Here is a 21,876-nt window from a genome sequence, read left to right as displayed (position 1 = left end):
AGCATCCGTGCCATCTTTTTTTCCTCTAAGATATAGTACCTTTGTAGGCTTTTTTTATCTAATAGAGATCATGCTTTGTTTCTACGCATCTGGTGTATACAATAGGTTCTGTTGAAAACAAAGAAAAAGATGAGGTATGGTTGTTATGTAAAAGAAACGAATGATTGATGAATGATAGGTAGATCTATAATAAGAAATAAGAAACACCTCTCTGGGGCCGGGTTGCCTACACCTGGCGCTCATTCTCATTCAACGCCAGGGTCTCATGCTCGATATATTCCATCGCATCCGCCGTCCTTCCGAACAGATGGGCCTCACCACCCGCACGGTCCAGGAGCTCGCTGTTGATGAACAGTTCCCGTGAGTTTTCTCGCAACTTGACAAAGTACACCTTGATGTGGCGAGCATGGTACGCCTCCACGATCTCGAGCAGGATTTGAGCAGCACTAAACAATCGTGGCATTAAAAGAAAAGTACATTTGATGTCAGAACAACCATCTCTCCTGTAGGTTCCTTTCAATACACAGTGTGTTAATCTTTTTTTTTTTTTTTTACCTGGCATCCAAATAGGGCATGTTCTCAACATCGAAAATAACATGCGAAACGGGGTTGAGACGGGCCTCTTCTGATGGATGGACGCTCATGTCGCCAAAGACCTCCAAACGATGCAGTCTGTCCTTGAGCTGACCCGTGTTGGCAAAGTACAGCCCTTCCTCAACTTTGATAATAAGAACGCCGTCAATGTGTTCTGCAATGCCCGGGTAGTCCTTGATTGGGCGGACTATGAATTTCGAAGAACGACATTTCGGATATTAGTCTCCCACTCAGGAGTTGTGGACCTTCAAAATACAAATGAGAGACCAAAAAAAGAAAAAGAAAAGAAAAGACATACATTTGCCCTTAGTGCCAGGCATACGGCCCATGATGGTGATTCTTGGGTAGGTCGAGGTCTTGATGACCAACAGGAACGACAGAGCAATGGCAATCAAAGTTCCAGCCTCGACAGAGACCGAGATGGTCGCGATAAACGTCAAGAGCAACAATCCCAAATCAGACCATGCCTGGATCTGCCACATGAACTTGATGTCATGGGGGGCCTCCGACAGCAGAGACAAGGCAGCGACACAGATGATGCCCGCCAAGACCGCCTTGGGAAGGTAGAAAAAGTACGGCAGAAGGAAGAAGATGGCCAAAAGGACAATGAGCGCAGTGATGAATCCAGCGAGCTGAGTACGCGCACCGGCCTTGTCGTTGATCTTGCTACGAGAGAGCGATCCGAAAGCGGGGATGGCTTGGAAGAGACCGCCAGCGACATTGGCGACACCCATAGCGACGAGCTCACGGTTGGGACTGACAGAGTAGTTGTGCTTGGTTGCATACTGCTTCGTGATCACGATCGACTCGACGAATCCAATGATGGAGATCAGCACCGATGTGCCGAAGAGGGCACGCACATTGACGCCCTCTGGTGCAGCTGGAATGGATGGGAGTTGGATGCGCGCTGCCTTGGTGGCGCCCAGGATAGCAAGTCCGTCCTTGTCCCAGCGGAAGATGGCGGTAAGGACGGTGTAGAGGATCACACAGAGCAGGATCTCGGGAATGAACTGCAGAACTGGCACCTTGTTGAGGCGCTTCTTGATCGACCCAAACGAAAGCAGGAAGACGATGCTGGAGAAGGACACGATGGTAGTCAAGGGGTGGATTTTGCTGAAATGCTCGACAATGAACACCAACTTCTCGACCGTTGAGGATTGCTCTCCAATGCCGAATTCCTCTGCAAGCGCCTTGAGTCCAAAGAGGGTGATCGACTGCTCGATGATGACAACAACGGCAACCGCAGTGATGAAGCCTCGCAGCAATGCCCTGGACAGGACAGAGTCCAAGAACCCAAGTCGCACAAAGCCCAAAAAGAAGGTGAAAAGTCCGACAAACAGCGTAATGAAACATCCGATCGCCAATGCTGTCTTGGGATCCGTGCTTCCACTGGCATGTTGCTGCTGTGCGATTGCAGTTCCGACCAGCATAGACACGAGCGCCTCAGGCCCGACAGACAGCTGACGTGAGGTACCAAAGATGGCGTAGATGACTCCCGGGACAAAGGCCGAGTACAAGCCGTGGACTGGTTCCAGGCGGGCTAGCGCGGTCGCATATGACAAACTCTGGGGAATGATCAAGCAGGCTACGGTCAGACCGGCGATGAAATCGTGGCCGAGGCTGTCTATGGAATAATGGGGGAGCCAGCGGAAGACAGGGACGTAGTATCGCAGTCTGGTCTTGAAGGTCGACCAGATATCCGCGCCCGGAGTCATTGCTGTGAAGGATATTGGGGACAAAAAGAAAGGGACCAGTCAGAGTAATGCATGAGGCCCCTGAGATGATCGCCCGAGAAGCAATCGAACCATAAAACTTGTTTTCGCCATTGCCTTTGACAAATAGATACTTACACAACTCCTCGTCGTCATCGGGCTGCTGGTATGCTCGGCCGCGCTTGACAAAGGGCGTGCGCTCGTTGGTGGTGGTGTCATCTTCGCTCTCGGAGCTATCCACATGGACAGGAGAATACCCTACAAGTTTACCGGAAATTTGGTTACAGGATCGTCCGTTTTGCAATACCCCTGTGGCTACAAAAGAGACAGCAGCAACGGCAACATGCCGCCGAGCCACCTTTCAGTCCATGTCGCCTCTGTCGTCAATATCCCCTCTTCCCCTCACACCCTCTCCCTGTTCGTATTCTCCGATGCTTTCGGTCCTGCAACTTACGAGGGCTAGTGCGGGAGGACTGGCCGTTGGAGCGTGTCATGGCCGGTGTTCCTTGAAGCAGAGAGCTGTTTAAGTAAAGGCAATGACTGCGGCAGAGGGAAGAGGAGGAGGAGGGGGGTGCCTTGGAGGGGAGGGGGAGGGGGGGAGGGAAGTAAGAAAGAGGGAATGGAGGAATGCCGAGGAGCGGGTGATGTGTAAAAGAGAGAGTGGGAATGAGAGAGGAAGAATAAAAGAGCGTGGGGTAAAAGGGCAAGGAAAAAGAAAATAAGGTGGGACACAAAACCAAAAAAGATAAAAGATCGGGGGAGTGTGCAAAAGGAAAGAAAAAAAAGAAGGTAAACTACACACACACAGAAAACAGTATGCAAACAAAACATCCGCCAAGCAAAGAAAAAAGAGAAAACCAGCGGCGAATACTTGATCCGCATTGGGAGAAGCACTCTCACTCTCGTCCCCATCCTCATTGCCTTCGCTCTAGAGCGCAACCATAACCAACGAGCGTGAGGAAGAAAGGGACAGCGATAGTATATGGAGGAACAGTAGAAAAATAGAGTCCATCTGCCTGACCATGCTAGACCATACATCTCATCCATTCCGCTTGTTCTTAGCAATATCTAAGAAACCGTTATTGGCGCACGCTATCCATCTATTCGCAGATGTTCCTGCAAAACGAAAAAACGAGAACAAGGGACAAGAAGGAGTGGTTAATATGTCTACAACGCACTGCAGTTTGCAGGCGGTAGGACATCTCCCTTCGCCTCCAGGCCATGTGAATGCACCGGTAATATTGCGTTCCAAGGAGTGGAAGGAAAACGGAAAACCGTATCTGATACTATTGAGCGTTCTGTATCCGTTCTGTTGAGGATACCAAAGGCATAATAATCTAGATTGGACATGATCGAGATCCTCCTTTGCTCCTTCCTTTGAGATGGCAAGGCTGAGTTCACCGTCTTCCCATTTCAAATGTGACACAGTTTTTGGTCGTGGCCGTTTTTCAGGGATAATAAAGGAAGCGGGCAAAGCATTTTCCAATTCAGCTCGTATCTTTGTGTATCTGCACTTTCAGCAAGAACATTACCCATGAACGAGTGAACCATGAGTAGCAAGGACCGATCAATAATGGTGCTGGCACCACCTTCAAGTCTCTTTTCCTCAGGGACAGGACAGTGCGTTGTCTATTTATCCTCCAATCACTCTGCCGCAACTTTGCGCCCTTTTTTTTTTTTTTTTTTTTTTTAAGTTACACGGCGCATTGTCCTTTTATTTCAAAGATCTACATTATTTTCCTCTTCTCAGGAACGAGCTCCCTCAAGTTGAGCCCTCCACGACTCCAACAGCGCCGGCAGTTCTGCCAACGACCTGAGCTGGTAATCAACAACGCCCCGATACTGTCGTAACGACAGATCCAGCTCCTCTCCTGTGATCAACACGGTCCTCGCCCCCAAGCTACGCGCCCACGAAAGCGCCTTCACATTATCATCCAACACCACAACTTCATCTCCGCTATCCATCCTCTCAGCGTTCCCCTCTGCATCGCGTTCAACCACGTGTACCCCGACTTGATCGAACACCCTTGTATAATACAGAGGCGACATTTTTAAGCAGTTCACCCTGTCAGATCCATAGACCGCATCAAAACATTCGAAGACCCCGAGTCCCTTGAGAACGATCTCCAGATCCTCTGAACTGTCCGCAGAACTCGTGTATAACTTGTACGGGCCCATGCTCAGACTCCGAATCGTATCCACAGCACCCGGATAATCGGCCTTGACCCGCTGGATCGCATACAAATGTGCGGACCTCGCAATCTGGAACGCATCATCCACTGATAGGTTTTCCCAGACCAGCATCAGTCCAGGGACATGAGGTGCTGCCAGTTGGACCATCTCCTCGATCCATACTAAAAGGTGGATCCTCTCAAAGACCGTGTACACATTCGTCTCCTTATCACAACCGCTCCGAACCTGGTCCGCATCTTTGCCGGCTTGGATCGCATTGGCCTGGGCCAGCCCTGCCTCGACATGTGCTTGGATCATGAAATCTCCCCAGCGGCGGAAGAAGGGCCTGATGACCTGGACATTGGCCATACCCCAGACCTCTGCGGTCCCTCCGAGAACGGTCGTGGGCAGGAACTCTCCAAGATAGCGGATCCATTGAGGAGCACGCTGCGCGTTGTCATTGATGACCCCGCCAGAGTCGAGAAAGATGGCAGAGGGCATCTTGGAAGGACAAGCAGTGTTTTTCTGGACAGTCATCTTGAAGAACACGGAGTTCAAATGCTATTGTTGCAGTGGAGGAAAGCGATGAATAACAAGGAAGAAAAGAAAGCAGAAAAAAAAAAAGAAAAAAAGAAACGACGACGACAGTTCATGTGAAGGACAATTTATGGCGGGTGGTAAGTGGTAGGTGATAAAGAAACTAAAGCGCTGCGGAGGGCCGTGAGCGTCCCGTTGCTGTGACATGTGGAACCAGAGCCCGTCATCTCAGCAAAAAAAAGCAGCTACGCTAGCAAATACTGTTATGCCGAGAGCAGAGCAGGACTTTTGCGCGCATGGGCGCGTCTTTTTTAGACTAGCAATATTTGCAATATAAGCATGAGAATAGATTACGAGGGCTGTGCTCAAGCAGAACCATTTATTTGTCTCCAGTGGTTGTGATATATCGTAGGACATCTGGGCCATGATCAGGCTGAGAGTTGGTACGATGAAGATGCCTCCGAGATCAAGAAACCAACCTGGCATTCCTTGAGCATGAACTCGTAATTGACCCACTTGTGCGTCAGATCTACAATGGAGATAATAAAAAATAAAAGTGAGCGTCAGCTGGCGAAAGATTCTTTACAGTCAGCCGCATTGTCCATGTGCGATCACCATAAACACTTACTGAAGAGTCGAGTGCCGTCGCGTCCCGCACATCTCAAAATCTCCTTCTCTCCGCCTGGATGGAAAGGGAGGTACGGTGTAATGTTGTAGACCTTTCCATTGAGGACCGTCCATGCATCGTCTGCCTTGTTATGAGCCTTGATGTCCGTCAACGTATATCGTCCAATTGCTGTAACGCCCTAGTGTTGGAAAATGAGTTAATTGCTTGTCACCAAAGTAACAGCACCTGTAGGATAGAATGGACTCGATGAACAAACGTATCCTCAGCATCGTCCTCCTCTTACCCTCAGGTCTGTTCCAGAGTTGGTCAAGCGGGCCCAGTCCAGAGGCGAGTGACCAGGTGCCAGCGCAAACTTGATTCTCCTCTTGGACTTCGGATCTGTAGAACAGGCTGCCAGGCGCTGGGGACCATTCAGGGCAGGAAAGCTGGGTGTTGCCTCTACAAGATTCAAATTTGATAGTCAATTGCTGTGCAACAGGTCATAAAAACTTCTTGCTGCGCATGGGCCAACGTGAAAGGCAGCAAGATACGTGCACAGACGGAGGCAGAGAAGGAGAGCGAACGTTACCATCAGGTGCTTCTGCGGTGGACAAAGTCATGGCTGGTGTAGAATTGGCAGAGACCGTTAGGACAGGCAAGGATGCCTTGGTCTTAGAGTCATGATCGGAGTCCGAGTCCGAGTCCTGTGTGGAGATGGTTGGGAGCTGAAGAGAGCTGAGGGATACTGAGGGGACGGAGAGAGCTGGGGTCCCAGGCGGCTGTACAATGATCCTGTCGTTGTTGTTGTTCTTGATGCTGTAGGGGTTAAGCGCAGCTGAGGACTGGTGTTGACTGCTGTCCGTAGCATTGTTGGAATTGTCGGTATCCTTGCTGGGTGCAGGGTCAACTGAGGCACCTTCAATAGGATAAATGTAGTCCTTGATAGCGCTGTAGAGGAATGACATGGCTCTCCTTTGAATATTGTGAATAATAGGGTATAGGTAATGAAGTAGAATGGAGAGTGGAGAGTGAAGAACGGAATCAATGAATCAATGGAATCAGGTGGAGCACACCTCAGGGTTCATCTGCGATGCGATGTCACCGTTTTGACAGCTTTTGGTGCTGCCGGCAGACTCCTACTGATTACGGGGCCTTCGGTCGGAATGATTTCAGGAGGCTGAAAGCCCAGCTCAAATCACTTGGCTCCCCTCATCCTGCGCCCATGTTCGGGTATCAGCGCCTCCATAGACAAGAATGCGGTGGGGATGTTTCTAAAGATCTGGATAACGCCTCCCACTGGCTGTACCTAATCGGTTTCACCTTGATATTCTCTCCCATCGAGCTTTTGCTCGATATAATCGCCACGCACATTCCACTGAGAAGAATGCTACTCAATGAGAATATCGACTATAAACATACTGTTCAAAGATGCTGCCATGCGCCGTTGCTTCGTGCTCGATTTTTTTTATATTTGTACGGCAGATTGGTTCCTTCTTCCATCCGCTCGCCCACCCGCCCCTTGCTCTTATTTCCGTTGCGAACAGTGCTATGACACTCGATGCTACGGACCTGCATCCTTCGCAGGCCTTTCGGCTGCGTACACCCCCTGGTTCGTCCACACAAGCCGATATTGTCACCGTCAAAACACGACTCGACAACAAAACCGACCGACACATCGTTTTGTGGAAGGATGTCCTGCTTTACTTTGAGAACGCCAAATGCGCCATGAAAGCAGGAGAAATAGTAGCGTTCCTTACCGACGACAACTTTGTCCAGTAAGTTGTGAGGGGAAAGTAGATGACCGTTGGCTATTACGCCATTGCTAATTGTTATCATTCTCTATTTAAACTATAGCCTTGAGCCTCTGAGGATTGATCATCATCCTGGAGTTGTGCTTGATGTGATTGTCGGCAGCACCGGACAAAGTACCGTCGACCGTGCAAGGGATGAAGAGTCCCTCCAGCAAACCGTATCCACAGTGCCAGCCGCTCTCTCTTCCATTATGGGTATGCCAGCCAATACCACTGACCTTTCACGATGCATCTCGCTGGCTACTGATGACGCGGAATCTGTTACACAGCAAGTCACTGCCCTCTCCATATCGGACAAGACTTCCTCGCACAAAGATCCCGTTGTCTGCTCAATCGAGATGACACAGCAGTTGACCATGTCTTCCCAGGCCTACCTCAACCAGTGCTCTTTGCAGCTTCTGGACATTCAGCGCGGTCAAATTGACATTGTCGCGGAGGTGCGCAAGAATAGGTTATTACAGCAGCAGATGGACGAGAAGCAGGAGCAAATGCTCCAGATGCAACAGCAGATGAACGAGAAGGACAGGATCGCACAAAAGCAGCTGTTGGAAGCACAGCAGCAGTTGCTGGAGAATCAGGAGCAAATGCTCCAGATGCAACAACAGGCCCTCGATCGCTTAGCCATCATCCAAAGCCGTGTCCAGGCCGTCCTTACACAGACCTATGAACTCCACGAGTATCCTATTCCACGACTCTTCATTGTTCTTCCAAAGGCATCAAGACGTCGCGACAAGTTGCTCAATCCCTTCTCAGACCAGTATCGTCTTTATTTCTTGTGCGAATGCGGCTCTCACACCATGTCCGAGGGAACCAAGATACCGCACGAGATCCACCTGGCCAAACACGAGGGATACGACCTGAGCCGCCCAAACGAGTTCTTTGAGAAGTACGGGTCCTATGTCCTGACGCTGATGCAGATGATCAAGTATGGGATTACAATTGCCGGGGTTGTTGTGCCATCGCTGGCACATTTCAAGATTGCAGAGGGAGTCGAGGCGGTCGAGGGGCGGCTCAAGTTTGTGAAAGAGAATCTTGGGCCATTGGTAGACAGCACGATCAACTTCATTGAGGACCAGCAGCAAAATAACAAGAGTGGGGTAGATGCAGCTGAAGAACAGACGAGGGTGGACAAACTTGATGTCCTGGAGGGAGCAGATCTTCGACAGCTGGAGTCGTATCTGAAGGTCCAGGATGAGGGTCGCGCTCTAGGTAATCTGTACCGGATTGTCACTGAGGAAGGACACGTCAAATGGGTGTGCATCGATCACTACCGTGAGAACTATCGAGAGTCGGCAGTGCAGCAACTGAGAGATGTAGTGGAAGTCAACTTTGGTACTTTTATTGAGGAGCAGGGCAAGGTCAAGATCAATCTGATATCCGCTCCCCAGGCAAAGCAGTTCTACGAGGCACTGGTCAAAGCACGAAGGATCCATGAACTGACTGTAAAGCTGTGGTGGGAAATGACACTGGAAGATCATCGGAAACTCCGTGCCGCTATTACGAATGCGAATGTAGCTTGTCTGAAAATGAAGAGGTTCAGTAGCAAAAAGCCAACATTGGATTTTATCAACCGCAATCGGCGCTTTGACCCGATCATGGAACTCTTGTCGGACGGGCGGCTCCAAGCTGTCACACTACAAGGGTCTGAGGACTTCTTCTCCCGGATCAGCAGTTCCTCCATCAGGCCCGCTCCTCGACTTCGAATTCTATACATGCAACCCATTCACCTCGAGGACGCCGCGTCCCGGACAACATTCGTCAGACTTCTTCAGAACTGTCCCAACCTAACAAAGCTGCAGCTTGGAACAAAGGAGCTGGGCACCATCTTCGATACAGTTATGCACAATATCGAGCATTTGCCAAACCTTAAAGTGCTGGAATTACGATCTCCAAAGGACCACATCATCATCGACCTCCTCAAGAGCGAGGTCCAGGGCGCGTGGGCCGAATTAAGCAACTCTTGGACTTATGACCCATTGCATCAGCTGTTTTTACGGAAAGGTCTACTCACTCGACTGACGATTACGAGTGCTGCTATTGATCAAGCTAAGGAATTACTTCCAGAGATCCTATGCAGAAATCCAAGGCTCTTGGAAATCAAACTCAGTTGCCCATGCGCACGATTTCTTGATATGCTCGACTTGATTATATCGGCGAGAAAGCGGGGGAGGGCAAAGGGATACGTTTACGCACCATTGCGACTCGATTTTGCAACCCATTTCGGCGGCACAGCCGACGATCGTATCATCTCCTCTGTACACCTCTCGAAGGAGTCCGATGTGCTCGACATGTCCACCGAAATCGAACTGAGGCAGCCAGATCAGGACTATCTTTCATCTCTGATCAACCGATATGGATGGTCCATCAATATACTGGATACCTTATCCGGAAAGTTCGGCGATGATTTTGCTCAGCAACTAGACAAGTCAACGGAAGAGAAGGGATCTAGGATCACGAGCCTTATGCTAGACGCACGTAGACTGTCCTCTGTGGGTCTGGAATGCATGGATCGAGTCATAGATCGGTCCATCTATCTGGAGGAGTTCCAGTTCCACGCCGGTAACCCATTGGTTGACGATGCAGCGGAGAGCCGGCTGCTTCATCGGTACAGGGAGGTATTGACTGCGTTGAAGGTGCAGGTAGCATCGCACGGTTCACATATCCCATGGCTTGCGAAAACCTTCTTGTCAAGACACGATGTACGAAGGCTGAAAAATCTTCATTTCATGGGCTGGTTCAACAAAGTCATCTTCCCACAAGAGTACGTTCCTTGGCTCGCTGCAATGGTCTCCTCTCCAAACGATCCATCCAACCATGAGTCTTCCCTATCACAGAGCCTCGAAAATCCCCAGGCACCACCATCGACCGAGTCCGCTGTTGATACTTCGACAGCATGGGAACCATTGCAGGAGTTCGAACTGTCTGGATTTTCACTTGAACCGGAAGACTGGAAGATAATTATCGAGGCGCTTGATTTTTCTAGACTGAAGACACTAGACGTTTCCTACAGCAACTTTTCAATCGAGCAGTTCAAGACACTGGTCGATTGCATCCCAGACGACGGCTCAGGTGTACCGCTGAGATGTATCGCGTTTAATGAATCAGCTCTTTCTGAACAAAGGATGTCTTCCGAGATGCGACAGCTACGCGAGACACTTAATGAGAAAGCACCCCAAATCAAACTTTAATATTGACGTTTTTAAGCAATAAAAATTGTACCTGACGGAAATAAAGATCCAGAAGCTTCCTTCCTTGTTTCTGATGGAGCTGCGCTTGCTGTGCCCGGCAACTCGCGCCAGCTGCTGCCATAATCACGCGAACGGTTCCTGCTTTTTTATTTTTTTATTTTGTCTGCATCATTTTGCGAATAACTCCGGAGGCAATAGACATTTAAAGGATCCATACTCCCTACACAAGATCTGAGATGAACTTTTTCAGAAATCTGAAAGGCACACCGTCGGATTTACTGTATTACAAACGCTAATGCAGGGTTAAAGGTTGTGCACAGATTTTCCTGACGGGTTCAAGGAATCCTACACAGGATCATTGAACTCGAACATACAGTTAATAGCAGAATTCTTTTTCTATTTCATCCAAACTAGTTCGACGTCTTAGCACCGTGTAGGGTGATCCTGATAAACGGCGCCTTCTCCTCCAATGCTCTACATAACGATTTTCCTTCATCCCCAATGTCATCTGAAAGATCCATGGACGCAAAGTTTACGCTTCTCAATAGGACCGCAGAACCACCGTCGTCATCTGGAATGCGCCCAACCAGTATCTTGAGCTCATCCCTCGAGAAGTTGCTGTTGCTGAAATCCAAGGTCTCCAGCGTACAAATATCAAGTGCCTCGATAACCGTCTTCCAGTCTTGGGGCTGAAGATCAAAGTTACTGATCTGGAGTTGTTTCATTGGCTCCCATGCCTGAGAGATACTGCTGCTGCTGTTGTTGTTGTTGTTGTTATAGTCGTTGTTGTTATTTGTGGACTTGGAGGAGCATGATCCCGTCAGGAGGTCCCCTGAACTTGATAGGATGGGCGGTGATGCCTCATTTTGGCGACGCGGAGGAGTCGAGACCATTGCGGCCAGCCATGAAATGGAGACTGGCGGGAAAGGTCCCTTCCTTGAGCATCGGATCAGGAGAGTATTCAACTTGGGTAAGTGCTGTCTTACGGGGAATGTCTTTCTAAGCTGTGGCAGCCGTGGGTCGGACGTGGTCTGAACCTTCAACGTGGTAAGTCGCTCTTTATGGCGATGTAGCAGACGCATAGGCTTTGACTGTGTATCGACGAGCGCATCGTCATGTAGGAAGAGTTCGAAGTGTTGCAGATGATGCGAACGAGCAGCGATCCGATCCATACAGTTTAATCCTTCTGACGATAAGTACACTTGGGCGGCGATCAAGGTCGTGAGCTTTGATCCTCTGTCTTCGGTTGCTTTGTCCAGTGCGAACACAAAGTTGTCCTTCAGAGTCATGTCTAGGGTTGTGATAGACCAGCCATATTGACGGAATAGCGAGGGAAGGTAGTCCCGGTCGGATATGGAGATGGTGTTTAAGGTAGTGGTCATGTCGGATATGTCAGATCCGTCCGAGAGATGTACTGAGGACGCGATGTCTTCGGTGCCGTCGACGGCTGAAAGCTCAAGGCGCCGAAGTGCTGGAGCATGTCCCTCTGCCTTCCATTTCTCTCTCATCGATACAACCAGTTTGATCGTTGCAAGGAACTGGCTGTTGGCGCACTTGAGCTGAACTTCAGAGAGTTTTGGATTCTGGCTTAGGATCGTGATCAGCTTTGCCTTCTCTGATTCTGGAAGAGACTCCAGAGTCGAAAACCTGGTGAGGATGCCCTTTCTGAAGAACATCAGACATCGTGGATCGACTCCCTTGAAATGTGATAAGGTGCCCCATACGGACTGCACTACCCTCGAAGAACTCCACGGTCACTTTATACTGCAAATGGTGAGGTGGCTCCAACAGATGTAGCGTATTGAAACCTGGTAGTTTGTCAAGCTTAGCCATGACGGTGTCAAAGATATTGCCTGGATCGTACGATCTAAGTCTCAGCTCCGATAAAGCCGGACAGAGTTCGAGAATAGTGGAAAGCACAGACTTGGCGGTCTTGTTTTCGAAGGAGTGGTACTTCAGCGACAGAACTCTGATTTCGGGTGCCATCCTGATGGAAGGATCATCGAGTTGCAGGAAAAAATTGATGAATCCACCCAGGCAATGCAACCATGAGGCGCGAAAATTAATACGAAATCTTACATGGGCGTAGCACATAAATGTTTTTGTAGTTTGGAGTATAATCCACGAAAAGGCAGTGAAGCTCAATATGACGGTTTCATTTTTTTTTTTTTAAAAAAAAGCGAAAAACGGTACGCTGCCGCTATGCCATGGAGGCAGATATAAAGACAAAGGTTAATATAGCACGTAGATAATAAGGCTGATACACTGCGCTGTATATTCCTATTTGATAGCATTCCAGGAGCTCAATGTTAGCAGCATTGATACCCCGGGCAACATAGGTCCATGTCCTCCTGCGAATATGAACCAGGCAGCAAAGCTGAGTTTTCGGTATCTGAAATGGAACTACAACTGTATTCGTTCTGCATCGCGCCTTTTTTTATTTCCTGTTTGATTGTGCCCTCTATATCGCCTATAACGGATTCAAGACTACCGATTACTTTACCATGCGTATGCACCAAGTCAGGTGTGCGACAACAACTGTTGCGGAGGGACGGAGGGGAAGGATATACGTATGACATCACAGCGGCGTCTTAACCGCTACCATGGCGCCATGCATTTCTGGAGCGGTTATCAGTGCTCTTGAGGACAATGGCGGCGATAGTAATAGAGCCACATCCTGTTCGCGAAGGCCGGCATCACCTACCCTCTATCTCGCATGTGTTTCTCCTCCTGGCCCGCAAACTAGGTTCTGGACTGAAGGACCCTAGATGACCAAACCTTGACTGCCTTCTAACGGGAGAGGGCAGGCGCCGATGCCTACCAGTGGTTTGGTACGAAGGCAGAAGAAGGCTATGAACTCTTGAACTTTCGGAAAACAAGGCGAGAGAGTAGCGCACCAGCACCATCTCTGTTTCACAAAAGTGTCCGCGAGAAACTTTATTTCGAACGAGTGTTCAGGTTTTCGTGCCTGATTTTAAGGGATCCAAGCGCGTCGGAGGAGCACGGACGCCATTCGTGAACAAGTATAAAGGGCAGCTGTCTCCCGCTTCTTCTTTGATGCTTTGTCCTATTCCCTTTGACCAATTCTTCATCCTTTCTCTCGCTCTTTTTTTTTTCTTCTTCTTCTTCTTCGCGATTCATCGATCTCGCACCGATCTTTCAAGCCGTTTATCATCTTCCATTTCACTCATTGTGTTATCATCACTCCGCTCTTTAGGTTACACAAACATAGACACATTCAACATGCCAAACCCTGTTAATGAAAAGTCTGAAAAGTCGCAGTTTGTCATCGACGACGATGATGACTATTACTACCACGAGACAGAGGCCGTATTCGAAGACTCTATCGAAGTCGAGGAACACGAAGACGCGGACAACGAAGAGTTTGTCTTTGAGCCACGCCAGTTTACTTGGTAAGCACATGGGACCCTGCCGCACTGTTGCATCGGCCCTTACTTCGGAGAATTTTCTCGAGCTTATTTTCCCTCAAAATGTTCACCGGCGCTTTGACCGTTCCCGATGCTAAACAAGCATTATTGTTTTTTCTCCTTTCCTCCGCAATCTGCATAGGCGAGCTGCCATCGTCGGCTCATTGCTGGGATGCGTTGTCTCTGCCAGCAACTTATACCTGGGTTTGAAGATCGGCTGGACCTTCGGCGCTGCCCTTTGGGGTTCCATCTTTGGTTTCTTGATCCTAAAGTCCCTGTCTCGCATCACGGGCACGATCTTCGGTCCCAAAGAGAATGCAGTCTGCCAGGCTGCTGCGACCTCTGCTGGTGGTCTCTCCAGTGGTTTCGTTACAGCCATCCCAGCCATGTATCGCATGGGTCTCATGGGCAATAGCACGCCCCAGGATGATGTTGTCGCACTGCTCCTGTGGACTGCTTCTGCTGCATTCTTTGGGATGTTCTTTGCTGTCCCTCTTCGGTCACACTTTGTCATCAACCAGGACTTGGTCTTCCCCACCCCACGCGCCGCCGCCGAGACTATCAAAAACTTGCATAGGGCGGGCTCTGCTGCTGCGAAGGATGCACGCGACTCTGGTATTGCCATGATCGTTTCCTTCTGCACCGCCATGTTCTGGGCCATCCTTGGCTTCTTCATTCCCGGGATTTTTGGAACCGTCCACATCCTCTATTACATTGGCAAGGCTGCCAGTTATACCAACATGATGGATGCTGATGCGAAGTGGGGCTGGGCCTTCAACTGGGACTTTGCATTTTTTGGAGCCGGTCTCATGACGCCCGCAAGCACTGTGTTCTCGTTCATAATGGGGGAGTTGATTGCCTTTGGTATTGCTGGGCCTCTGATGACCTCCTCGGGCTACCTGAATGGTCGTATCGGTTTTCCTCCCCCACCCATTGTGGGCTCCGCCCAATCCTGGTTCCTCTGGCCTGGTGTTGGTATGATGGTATTCACTGCATTCTCGGAACTCGGTGTGCGCGGTCCCTCTCTGTACCACGGTGTTATGGGTGGTATTCGTGAAGGCCGCAACGTTGTTCGCAGCTGGCGCAAGAAGGCAGCTCTCGTCGATGCCTCTGGCTATGTCTCCAAGGACACGACTCCGGAGCATGAGCTGATCCCCACATCCTGGTGGCTCGGTGGTTTGCTTGTCTCTGGCATCTTCACCATCTTGGTCATGTACTTCAACTTCAATGTCCCCGTCTATGCCACCATCGGAGCCATCTTCATTTCTTTCTTGCTGGCGTTTGTGGGTCTCCAAGCATCGGGCGAAACTGATATCAATCCTACGGGCGCCGTCGCCAAAGTGACTCAGCTCGTCTTCTCGCGCATCCCTAACCCTGATCTCCAGGTCGTCCAGAAGACCAATCTGATGTGTGCCAACATTGCTGCCTCGGTTTGCTCTCAAGCCGTCGATATGGTCGGAGATCTCAAGACAGGTCACTTGATTGGTGCCTCCCCCCGTGCCATGCTGGGTGCGCAGTTGGTCGGCTCCGTCTTTGCCATCGCGATCGCCATTCCCTTGTTCATCGTGTACACGAAGGCCTACCCATGCGTCCTCGATAGTGCCGCAACCAGCTGTCAGTTTGGCGTCCCTGCTGTCGTCGCCTGGGAGAACGTTGCCAAGATCTTGACTGGAGATGGCAAGATCCCCCGCGAGTCCATGATCTTGACGTTCGTGTGCTGCGCTCTCGGTGTCATCAACGTCGTGGTTCGTCACAAGTTCGTTCCTGATCGCTTGAGGCCCTATTGGATCAATCTTAACGCTGTTGGTCTTGGATTCATCAACCCCTCACCTGCCGTCGCTATCGCCATGTTGGTCGGCTGGGCTGCAGGCGCGATTTGGAAGCGCACGAGCTCGAGAACACACGAGCGGTTGATGTACTCTGTCTCGGCTGGATTGATTGCTGGAGTCGGTATTGCTGGATTGGTCAATGCGGCCATGACAATTGCGGGAGTCAAGGGTGGTCTTGTCAAGGCTGGCTGTGGTCATCCTGGGCTCGGTTACACTCTTTGCTGACGAATGGAGGAAAAAAAAACAACTGTATTGTAATGGTATATAGTGTAATAACCCCTTGTATTTTTAATTAAACGCCACAATGCTGTCTTCTATGTCTCTTAATCTTTACGCGTTGTGCTGTTGTATGTTTTCGGACGAAAGGGCGGTCTGGAACAAGAGAAGGGGGACGAAAGAAGGAGAGAGAGAAAGGAGGCCCTAGTCAGACTCAGAACCCGGGATGATGGCCCGTTTTAGAAACCTGCTGCGCTATGGCAACAGCCAGCAGGTAGATGACGAACATGGCGTAGGGAGTGCGAGGTTGGGGCAAAGGGGGGAAAAGAAGCTTAATTTTCGTGGCGCACAGAACAAAAGAAAAAAAAAAAAAAGTGCACCGTAGGAACAAACACAGGCCAATTGGAATCGTTGCCTTGGTGTACAATAATACACAGCGGGGCACATGAAGTAAGGTTCCTGTCGAACATCTTTTTTCCGCTCTTTGGGGCGATCAATGGAGATAAAAGGATACCGTCTCTAATTTGCAGATACAAAAGTTAAGCATCTTCTCAATGAGAGGATAAAGAAAATCTCTCCGAGAAGAAGGGACGACAGTCTGAATAGGTCGATTGTGTTCGTTCCCATTCGCGCCTTTGCTGCTCATAACAGTGAGGAGCAAGTGGAAACGAAGCGCGAGGAGACCTTATTTGTTTCTCATGAGCAGCCGTGTGATGTTTGAGGCTATCCATCTTGCGCGGCTATTTCATTAAATCAAAAAAAAAAAAACAAAAAAACAAAAGCACTTAGTTTTTCTAGACTGCACATCACCATGTGCTTCTGCACCAAGGCACATGCGTGGATTGGACTGGTTATGACAAAGACGAAGGGCGCATGGTACAGACTACTGAGCGGACTTAGTCTTCCGATACTTGTTGCGGCATATCGAGGGCTCTAACTGTGAGACCTTTAAAGTTTAGGTGTCAGCTAATAAAGGTCTGCTTGGTAACGCATCCCATTGGCTGGCCACCAGCACTGTCTAGGCTCGTAGAGCTTTGTGGTTCAAATAAGCATTAACATGTAGACACAGCATTTGCTTGGTCTTTGCTCAAGTAAGTCGCCTATATTGCACCGTGGGTAACAACATGATCTCACACACCCTGCCAGCCCTGTTCCCGGCAGGTCTTTTCCCAGAATTCTTTTTGTCTTGAGCCAAGGGAGTCTTTCGAACCAGGGCGCACCCTTTTGTTGACTTGTTGACTTGTTTGATAAGACTAGCAACCTTCCCTACACGTCAACAAATGTGTTATACCTTCATTTTACTACAGAGAAAATTGCCCATGGCCTTGCCTGGGTCGGGTAGCGTGGGCAAATAGCAACTCTGACTATGTTCAAACCTTATGCGGCCCAAACTTTGATGCATCTAAGCAACGTCCCTCAAACATTTCTGATGGCCATCGAGGCCCTGCCCTGTGCCTCCTATGAGAACACTCAACAGCGTTCATCCAATGCCCACCGAGAAACCAAATTCCCCTCGATCCTTCGAAACACTCGCCCAAGAGGGCGACATCCGCGCGGGGGGGGGGGGGGGGGGGGTTTTCATTTCCTATAAAATCGGACCCTCCTCGTCTCTCTCCCGGTTTTGTTCCCTCGTCCGTCATTCAATTGAGAACCATCCCTGGCCCCTTCCTCGCCATCTCCTTTCGCCCACTCCTTAGCCACTTCCAACCCTTTGTATATAATTATAATCATCTAATCATGGCCACTCCAGTCAACGAAAAGTCGCAGTACGACGACTTTCCTCAAGAGAAGAACACCGACCAAAAGTCGATCGACGTTGTCGAAACCGAAGAGGAATATGAATACGTCCACGAGACACACCAGTTCACCTGGTAAGTCACACTTCTTGTCTTTACGCACTTGAACATCTTACTTTTTTTTTTTTTTTACAATAGACCATGACATTAATTCCACGTACTCTTGTATTTCAATAGGCGTGCTGCCATTGTCGGCTCCATTCTCGGATGTGTCGTCGCTGCCAGTAACCTGTACTTGGGTCTCAAGATCGGTTGGACCTTCGGCGCTGCCCTCTGGGGTTCCATCTTCGGTTTCTTGATTCTGAAGGCTATGGCCAGGGTCACCGGCACCGTATTTGGTCCCAAGGAAAACGTCGTCTGCCAGGCGGCTGCCACCTCTGCTGGTGGTCTCTCCAGTGGTTTCGTTACTGCCATCCCAGCCATGTACCGCATGGGCCTCATGGGCGAGAACACCCCCAAGGATGATGTCGTCTCTCTGTTGCTCTGGACCGGTTGCGCTGCCTTCTTCGGCATGTTCTTTGCCGTCCCTCTCCGCTCGCACTTTGTCATCAACCAGAACTTGGTCTTCCCCACCCCACGCGCCGCCGCCGAGACCATCAAGAGCTTGCACAGGGCGGGATCTGCTGCTGCGAAGGATGCGCGTGACTCTGGTTTCGCCATGATCACTTCCTTCTGCACCGCCATGTTCTGGGCCATCATCGGTTTCTTCATCCCCGGAATCTTTGGAGCGATCCATATCCTGTACTACATCGGTAAGGCTGCAGGATCCACCAAGGTCATGAACGCGGACGCCATCTGGCAGTGGAACTTCACCTGGGACTGGGCATTCTTTGGAGCCGGTCTCATGACCCCCGGTAGCACCGTCTTCTCCTTCCTGTTGGGAGAGTTGATCGCTTTCGGTATTGCTGGGCCTCTGATGACTGATGCCGGCTACTTGACTGGTCGCGCCGGATTCAAGCAGCCTCTCCCACCTGCCGTCGGCTCTGCCCAATCCTGGTTTCTCTGGCCTGGTGTCGGTATGATGGTCTTTACAGCCTTCTCCGAGTTGGGTGTTCGCGGCCCTGCTTTGTACCATGGCATCAAAGGCGGTGTTCTGGAGTGTCGCAACATGATCCGCAAGTGGCAAAAGAAGGCCGCCTTGGTTAACAACTCTGATTACGTTTCTAAGGACACGACTCCTGAACATGAGTTGATCCCCACATCCTGGTGGATTGGAGGCCTGCTTGTCTCGGGCTTGCTCACTGTTTTGGTCATGTACTTTAACTTCCATGTCCCCGTCTATGCCACCATCGGAGCCATCATCATCTCGTTCCTCCTGGCCTTTGTGGGTCTTCAAGCTTCTGGTGAGACCGATATCAACCCCACGGGTGCTGTCGCCAAGGTCACCCAGCTCGTCTTCTCTCGCATCCCCAACGTCGATATCAAGGTCGTCCAGAAGACCAACTTGATGTGTGCCAACATTGCTGCCTCGGTCTGCTCACAGTCTGTCGACATGGTCGGTGATCTCAAGACGGCCCATCTCGTCGGCGCATCACCCCGTGCTATGTTCTTGGGTCAGTCGATCGGCTCTGTGTTCGCTATCGCTGTGGCCATCCCCCTGTTCTTGCTCTATACCCAGGCCTACCCATGCGTTCTCAACCAGGACATTCCCAACTGCCCATTTGCTGTTCCTGCTGTCACTGCCTGGCAGAGCGTCGCCTTGCTATTGACGGGCGAGGGCAAGATCCCTCGCGAGTCCATGATCTTGACGTTCGTGTGCTGCGCTCTCGGTGTCATCAACGTCGTGATCCGCCACAAGTTCGTTCCCGATCGTCTGAAGCCCTACTGGATCAATTTGAACGCCGTCGGTCTCGGATTCATCAGCCCTACGCCCGCGATCCCCGTAGCTATGCTGGTCGGCTGGACTGCCGGTGAGATGTGGAAGCGTTGGGGTATCCGGTCGCATGAGCGTTTGATGTACTCTGTCTCGGCTGGATTGATTGCAGGTGTCGGTATTGCGGGTTTGATCAACGCTGCGATGACGATCGGTGGATTGAAGGGAGCAGATATCCTGGCTGGATGCGGTGATGAAAACGAGCTGTGCTAAACAGGGCTTTTTTTTTTTTTTTTTTGGCGCGATGGAGGTATACGTTTGGCCTCCCTCTTTCCATTTTGACGAGATGGATGTCGTCTCTACGAAAACAAAAAAAAAAAGCAAAAAGCAAAGTAATCGATGTACAATAATTATTAAAACACTTTTAATACAAAAAAAAAGAAAAAAAAACGGACCTAAGTCTCTGTGCAAACGACACGACTTTATAGGGCTGCATGCTTGTGATAAGGCTGGAGGGGATGGTTTCCATTCAAATTTTACTTGCATTTGAGGTGTGACATGAGCTGTGCTTCAGGCATGGCTGTCGCACGACGCGACGCGTTTTCGTGTAGACTACCGCAGTCACCTCCTAATATCTTTTTCCTATGTTTGCTTTGGAAACGCTTGCCATCGACAATTGTTTCTTCACATTCACACATTCACACATTCACACATCCGAACTAATTCATTCGTCGTATACAATATACAGCCATGACAACCCGACCTGTCGACTACCTTCTTGTCGGACTCGGCAATCCCGGCCAGGAGTACACGACCACGCGACATAACGGTACCGACGACTCTTTTCTCATTCAATGGTTCATTCGTTGGTTCATTCATTGGTTCATTCACTGTGAACGAACTCCAGGGTCCTCGCTCAGCAATGCCCTTTCTGAGCTCTGGAACAACAATACGACGTCTAATGACACTTTTTTTTTCTTATTCAAAGCCGGGTTTTTGTTCATAGATTATCTGGCGAATGTGATGGCCCTGGATCAAAAGTGGAGGGTCCCACCGGTCTTTCAGCGCAGGATGGCATTATCAGGTACAATTTCACGAAAGCGTCTTTTCGAGTATTTTGATGCTTGGATATCTAACCTTCGGTTTTTTTTTAAAAATGTTATCATTATTTCGCGATATTAGCAGATGTACACGATGTAGTCTTCTCTTATCAAAAGGGCAGCGTCTCGGTATGGGATTTATTCCATCTTGCTGCTGCGGCTAACTGCCCAAATTTCAAACTACATACATTTTGAGTCTCTTGTGTTTGTTTATTCTACAGCAAAGATGTCCCTCGCTTATGAATCTAGAACTCGCTCCGGATAGTGTTCGCAAAGCCATTGACGTACATGAACGAATCAGGCGTGGCGGTTAAGAAGATCATGGACTTTTATCAGATTACGGATCCCAAGAAGTTGATCGTCATCTCGGACGATATCAACACCTTGCCCGGTGCATTGGCCATCCAAGGTAACCCAAGGCGAGCACTTGATGGACTGGCGCTGGCGCTGGCGAAAAAGTTTTTTTCTTTTTTTCTTTTTCTTTTTCTCGAAAGCAAAAAATGACCGCAGTCATTGACAAAAGTTCTTTCCCAACATCCTTAGATGGCGGTGATATGAAGAGTCTGGCTGGCCAGAAGGGACAGGAGAGTATCGCGACAGTTCTGGGAACTACAAATTTCATCCGCTTCCGTCTCGGCGTGGGAAAGCCACCTTCAGGGAGTCCTACGACTATTCCGCAATGGGTCCTGGGACCCTTCAGTCGAGAGGGAAAGGAAATGGTAAAGGGAGTCGCTCGTCGGGGCTGTTTTTGGCGGTTGAAACCTTCTCTGCGATATCGTAACTGACTTGTAACGCCTTTTTTTTATCATTCATTCATTCATGCACACATTTTACTTTTTCTATTGTAGGACCTGTTTTATTTCCTGATGGGCCATACGACGCAAGCATTGTTGGATTTCGTGCAGACGAACGATCTCAAGCTATGCAGGAAAAAATTTACAAAGTCAAAGAAGATTCCCTCAGGTCTGGTTCCTACAGAGTCCTTGATCAGTCCTATTCATATCGAGGGCATGTGAGGGTATCTAGATGGATATACCGCTTCCCTTTTACACGAGGCACAATAAACCAGCAAT

General features: G+C 49.7%; 9 protein-coding genes across 9 annotated transcripts; 4 read left to right on the top strand and 5 right to left on the bottom strand.

Annotated features, from left to right (window-relative positions):
* Positions 1-21: 21 nt before the first annotated feature.
* On the bottom strand, positions 22-3,253 carry BC939DRAFT_451778 (sulfate transporter family-domain-containing protein). Its single transcript, XM_051555726.1, has 5 exons — positions 2,761-3,253; positions 2,445-2,564; positions 893-2,311; positions 556-781; positions 22-446 (listed from the first exon to the last, which is right to left on the bottom strand). Exons 1-5 carry the CDS (start codon positions 2,798-2,800, stop codon positions 227-229), a joined length of 2,025 nt encoding a protein of 674 aa, XP_051412142.1. The 5' UTR covers positions 2,801-3,253; the 3' UTR covers positions 22-226.
* BC939DRAFT_451776 (uncharacterized protein) lies at positions 3,245-3,757 on the top strand. The gene has a single exon (XM_051555725.1). It carries the CDS (start codon positions 3,329-3,331, stop codon positions 3,620-3,622), a length of 294 nt encoding a protein of 97 aa, XP_051412141.1. The 5' UTR covers positions 3,245-3,328; the 3' UTR covers positions 3,623-3,757.
* A 254-nt stretch (positions 3,758-4,011) lies between these two features.
* BC939DRAFT_451775 (uncharacterized protein) lies at positions 4,012-5,089 on the bottom strand. The gene has a single exon (XM_051555724.1). It carries the CDS (start codon positions 5,013-5,015, stop codon positions 4,053-4,055), a length of 963 nt encoding a protein of 320 aa, XP_051412140.1. The 5' UTR covers positions 5,016-5,089; the 3' UTR covers positions 4,012-4,052.
* A 264-nt stretch (positions 5,090-5,353) lies between these two features.
* On the bottom strand, positions 5,354-7,058 carry BC939DRAFT_451772 (uncharacterized protein). The gene is made up of 4 exons (XM_051555723.1): positions 6,212-7,058; positions 5,927-6,081; positions 5,644-5,821; positions 5,354-5,544 (listed from the first exon to the last, which is right to left on the bottom strand). Exons 1-4 carry the CDS (start codon positions 6,585-6,587, stop codon positions 5,444-5,446), a joined length of 810 nt encoding a protein of 269 aa, XP_051412139.1. The 5' UTR covers positions 6,588-7,058; the 3' UTR covers positions 5,354-5,443.
* Positions 7,059-7,890: 832 nt separating this feature from the next.
* On the bottom strand, positions 7,891-9,109 carry BC939DRAFT_451768 (uncharacterized protein). The gene has a single exon (XM_051555722.1). It carries the CDS (start codon positions 8,692-8,694, stop codon positions 8,329-8,331), a length of 366 nt encoding a protein of 121 aa, XP_051412138.1. The 5' UTR covers positions 8,695-9,109; the 3' UTR covers positions 7,891-8,328.
* A 1,922-nt stretch (positions 9,110-11,031) lies between these two features.
* BC939DRAFT_477250 (uncharacterized protein) lies at positions 11,032-12,607 on the bottom strand (the record flags this gene model as incomplete). Its single annotated transcript, XM_051558659.1, has 2 exons — positions 11,032-12,318; positions 12,350-12,607. 2 exons carry the CDS (start codon positions 12,605-12,607, stop codon positions 11,032-11,034), a joined length of 1,545 nt encoding a protein of 514 aa, XP_051412137.1.
* A 1,257-nt stretch (positions 12,608-13,864) lies between these two features.
* BC939DRAFT_484111 (OPT oligopeptide transporter protein-domain-containing protein) lies at positions 13,865-16,103 on the top strand (the record flags this gene model as incomplete). The annotated part of the gene is made up of 2 exons (XM_051559235.1): positions 13,865-14,034; positions 14,192-16,103. 2 exons carry the CDS (start codon positions 13,865-13,867, stop codon positions 16,101-16,103), a joined length of 2,082 nt encoding a protein of 693 aa, XP_051412136.1.
* A 1,728-nt stretch (positions 16,104-17,831) lies between these two features.
* On the top strand, positions 17,832-19,976 carry BC939DRAFT_477248 (OPT oligopeptide transporter protein-domain-containing protein; the record flags this gene model as incomplete). The annotated part of the gene is made up of 2 exons (XM_051558658.1): positions 17,832-17,965; positions 18,068-19,976. 2 exons carry the CDS (start codon positions 17,832-17,834, stop codon positions 19,974-19,976), a joined length of 2,043 nt encoding a protein of 680 aa, XP_051412135.1.
* A 402-nt stretch (positions 19,977-20,378) lies between these two features.
* On the top strand, positions 20,379-21,873 carry BC939DRAFT_451764 (peptidyl-tRNA hydrolase). Its single transcript, XM_051555721.1, has 6 exons — positions 20,379-20,532; positions 20,692-20,787; positions 20,886-20,932; positions 21,053-21,212; positions 21,347-21,522; positions 21,652-21,873. Exons 1-6 carry the CDS (start codon positions 20,454-20,456, stop codon positions 21,817-21,819), a joined length of 726 nt encoding a protein of 241 aa, XP_051412134.1. The 5' UTR covers positions 20,379-20,453; the 3' UTR covers positions 21,820-21,873.
* The last annotated feature ends 3 nt before the right edge of the window (positions 21,874-21,876 follow it).

The sequence above is a fragment of the Gamsiella multidivaricata genome (assembly GCF_025024155.1).
Source record: "Gamsiella multidivaricata strain RSA 2152 chromosome Unknown BC939scaffold_33, whole genome shotgun sequence".
NCBI lineage: Eukaryota > Fungi > Mortierellomycota > Mortierellomycetes > Mortierellales > Mortierellaceae > Gamsiella > Gamsiella multidivaricata.
Note: the sequence above shows the minus strand (reverse complement) of the source record. Positions and strands in the feature narration are given on the sequence as shown.

Coding starts and splice junctions, on each gene's coding strand:
- BC939DRAFT_451775 (XM_051555724.1), bottom strand. CDS start 5,015: ATGACTGTCCAGAAAAACACTGCTTGTCCTTCCAAGATGCCCTCTGCC.
- BC939DRAFT_451764 (XM_051555721.1), top strand. CDS start 20,454: ATGACAACCCGACCTGTCGACTACCTTCTTGTCGGACTCGGCAATCCC. Junction 21,213..21,346: donor CGGTGCATTGGCCATCCAAG/GTAACCCAAGGC, acceptor CAACATCCTTAG/ATGGCGGTGATATGAAGAGT. Junction 21,523..21,651: donor GTCGAGAGGGAAAGGAAATG/GTAAAGGGAGTC, acceptor TTTCTATTGTAG/GACCTGTTTTATTTCCTGAT.
- BC939DRAFT_451768 (XM_051555722.1), bottom strand. CDS start 8,694: ATGCACACCCATTTGACGTGTCCTTCCTCAGTGACAATCCGGTACAGA.
- BC939DRAFT_451776 (XM_051555725.1), top strand. CDS start 3,329: ATGCTAGACCATACATCTCATCCATTCCGCTTGTTCTTAGCAATATCT.
- BC939DRAFT_451772 (XM_051555723.1), bottom strand. CDS start 6,587: ATGTCATTCCTCTACAGCGCTATCAAGGACTACATTTATCCTATTGAA. Junction 6,082..6,211: donor CACCGCAGAAGCACCTGATG/GTAACGTTCGCT, acceptor TGAATCTTGTAG/AGGCAACACCCAGCTTTCCT. Junction 5,545..5,643: donor CGACGGCACTCGACTCTTCA/GTAAGTGTTTAT, acceptor TCTCCATTGTAG/ATCTGACGCACAAGTGGGTC.
- BC939DRAFT_451778 (XM_051555726.1), bottom strand. CDS start 2,800: ATGACACGCTCCAACGGCCAGTCCTCCCGCACTAGCCCTC. Junction 2,565..2,760: donor GTCCTCCCGCACTAGCCCTC/GTAAGTTGCAGG, acceptor GTAAACTTGTAG/GGTATTCTCCTGTCCATGTG. Junction 2,312..2,444: donor CGATGACGACGAGGAGTTGT/GTAAGTATCTAT, acceptor TATCCTTCACAG/CAATGACTCCGGGCGCGGAT.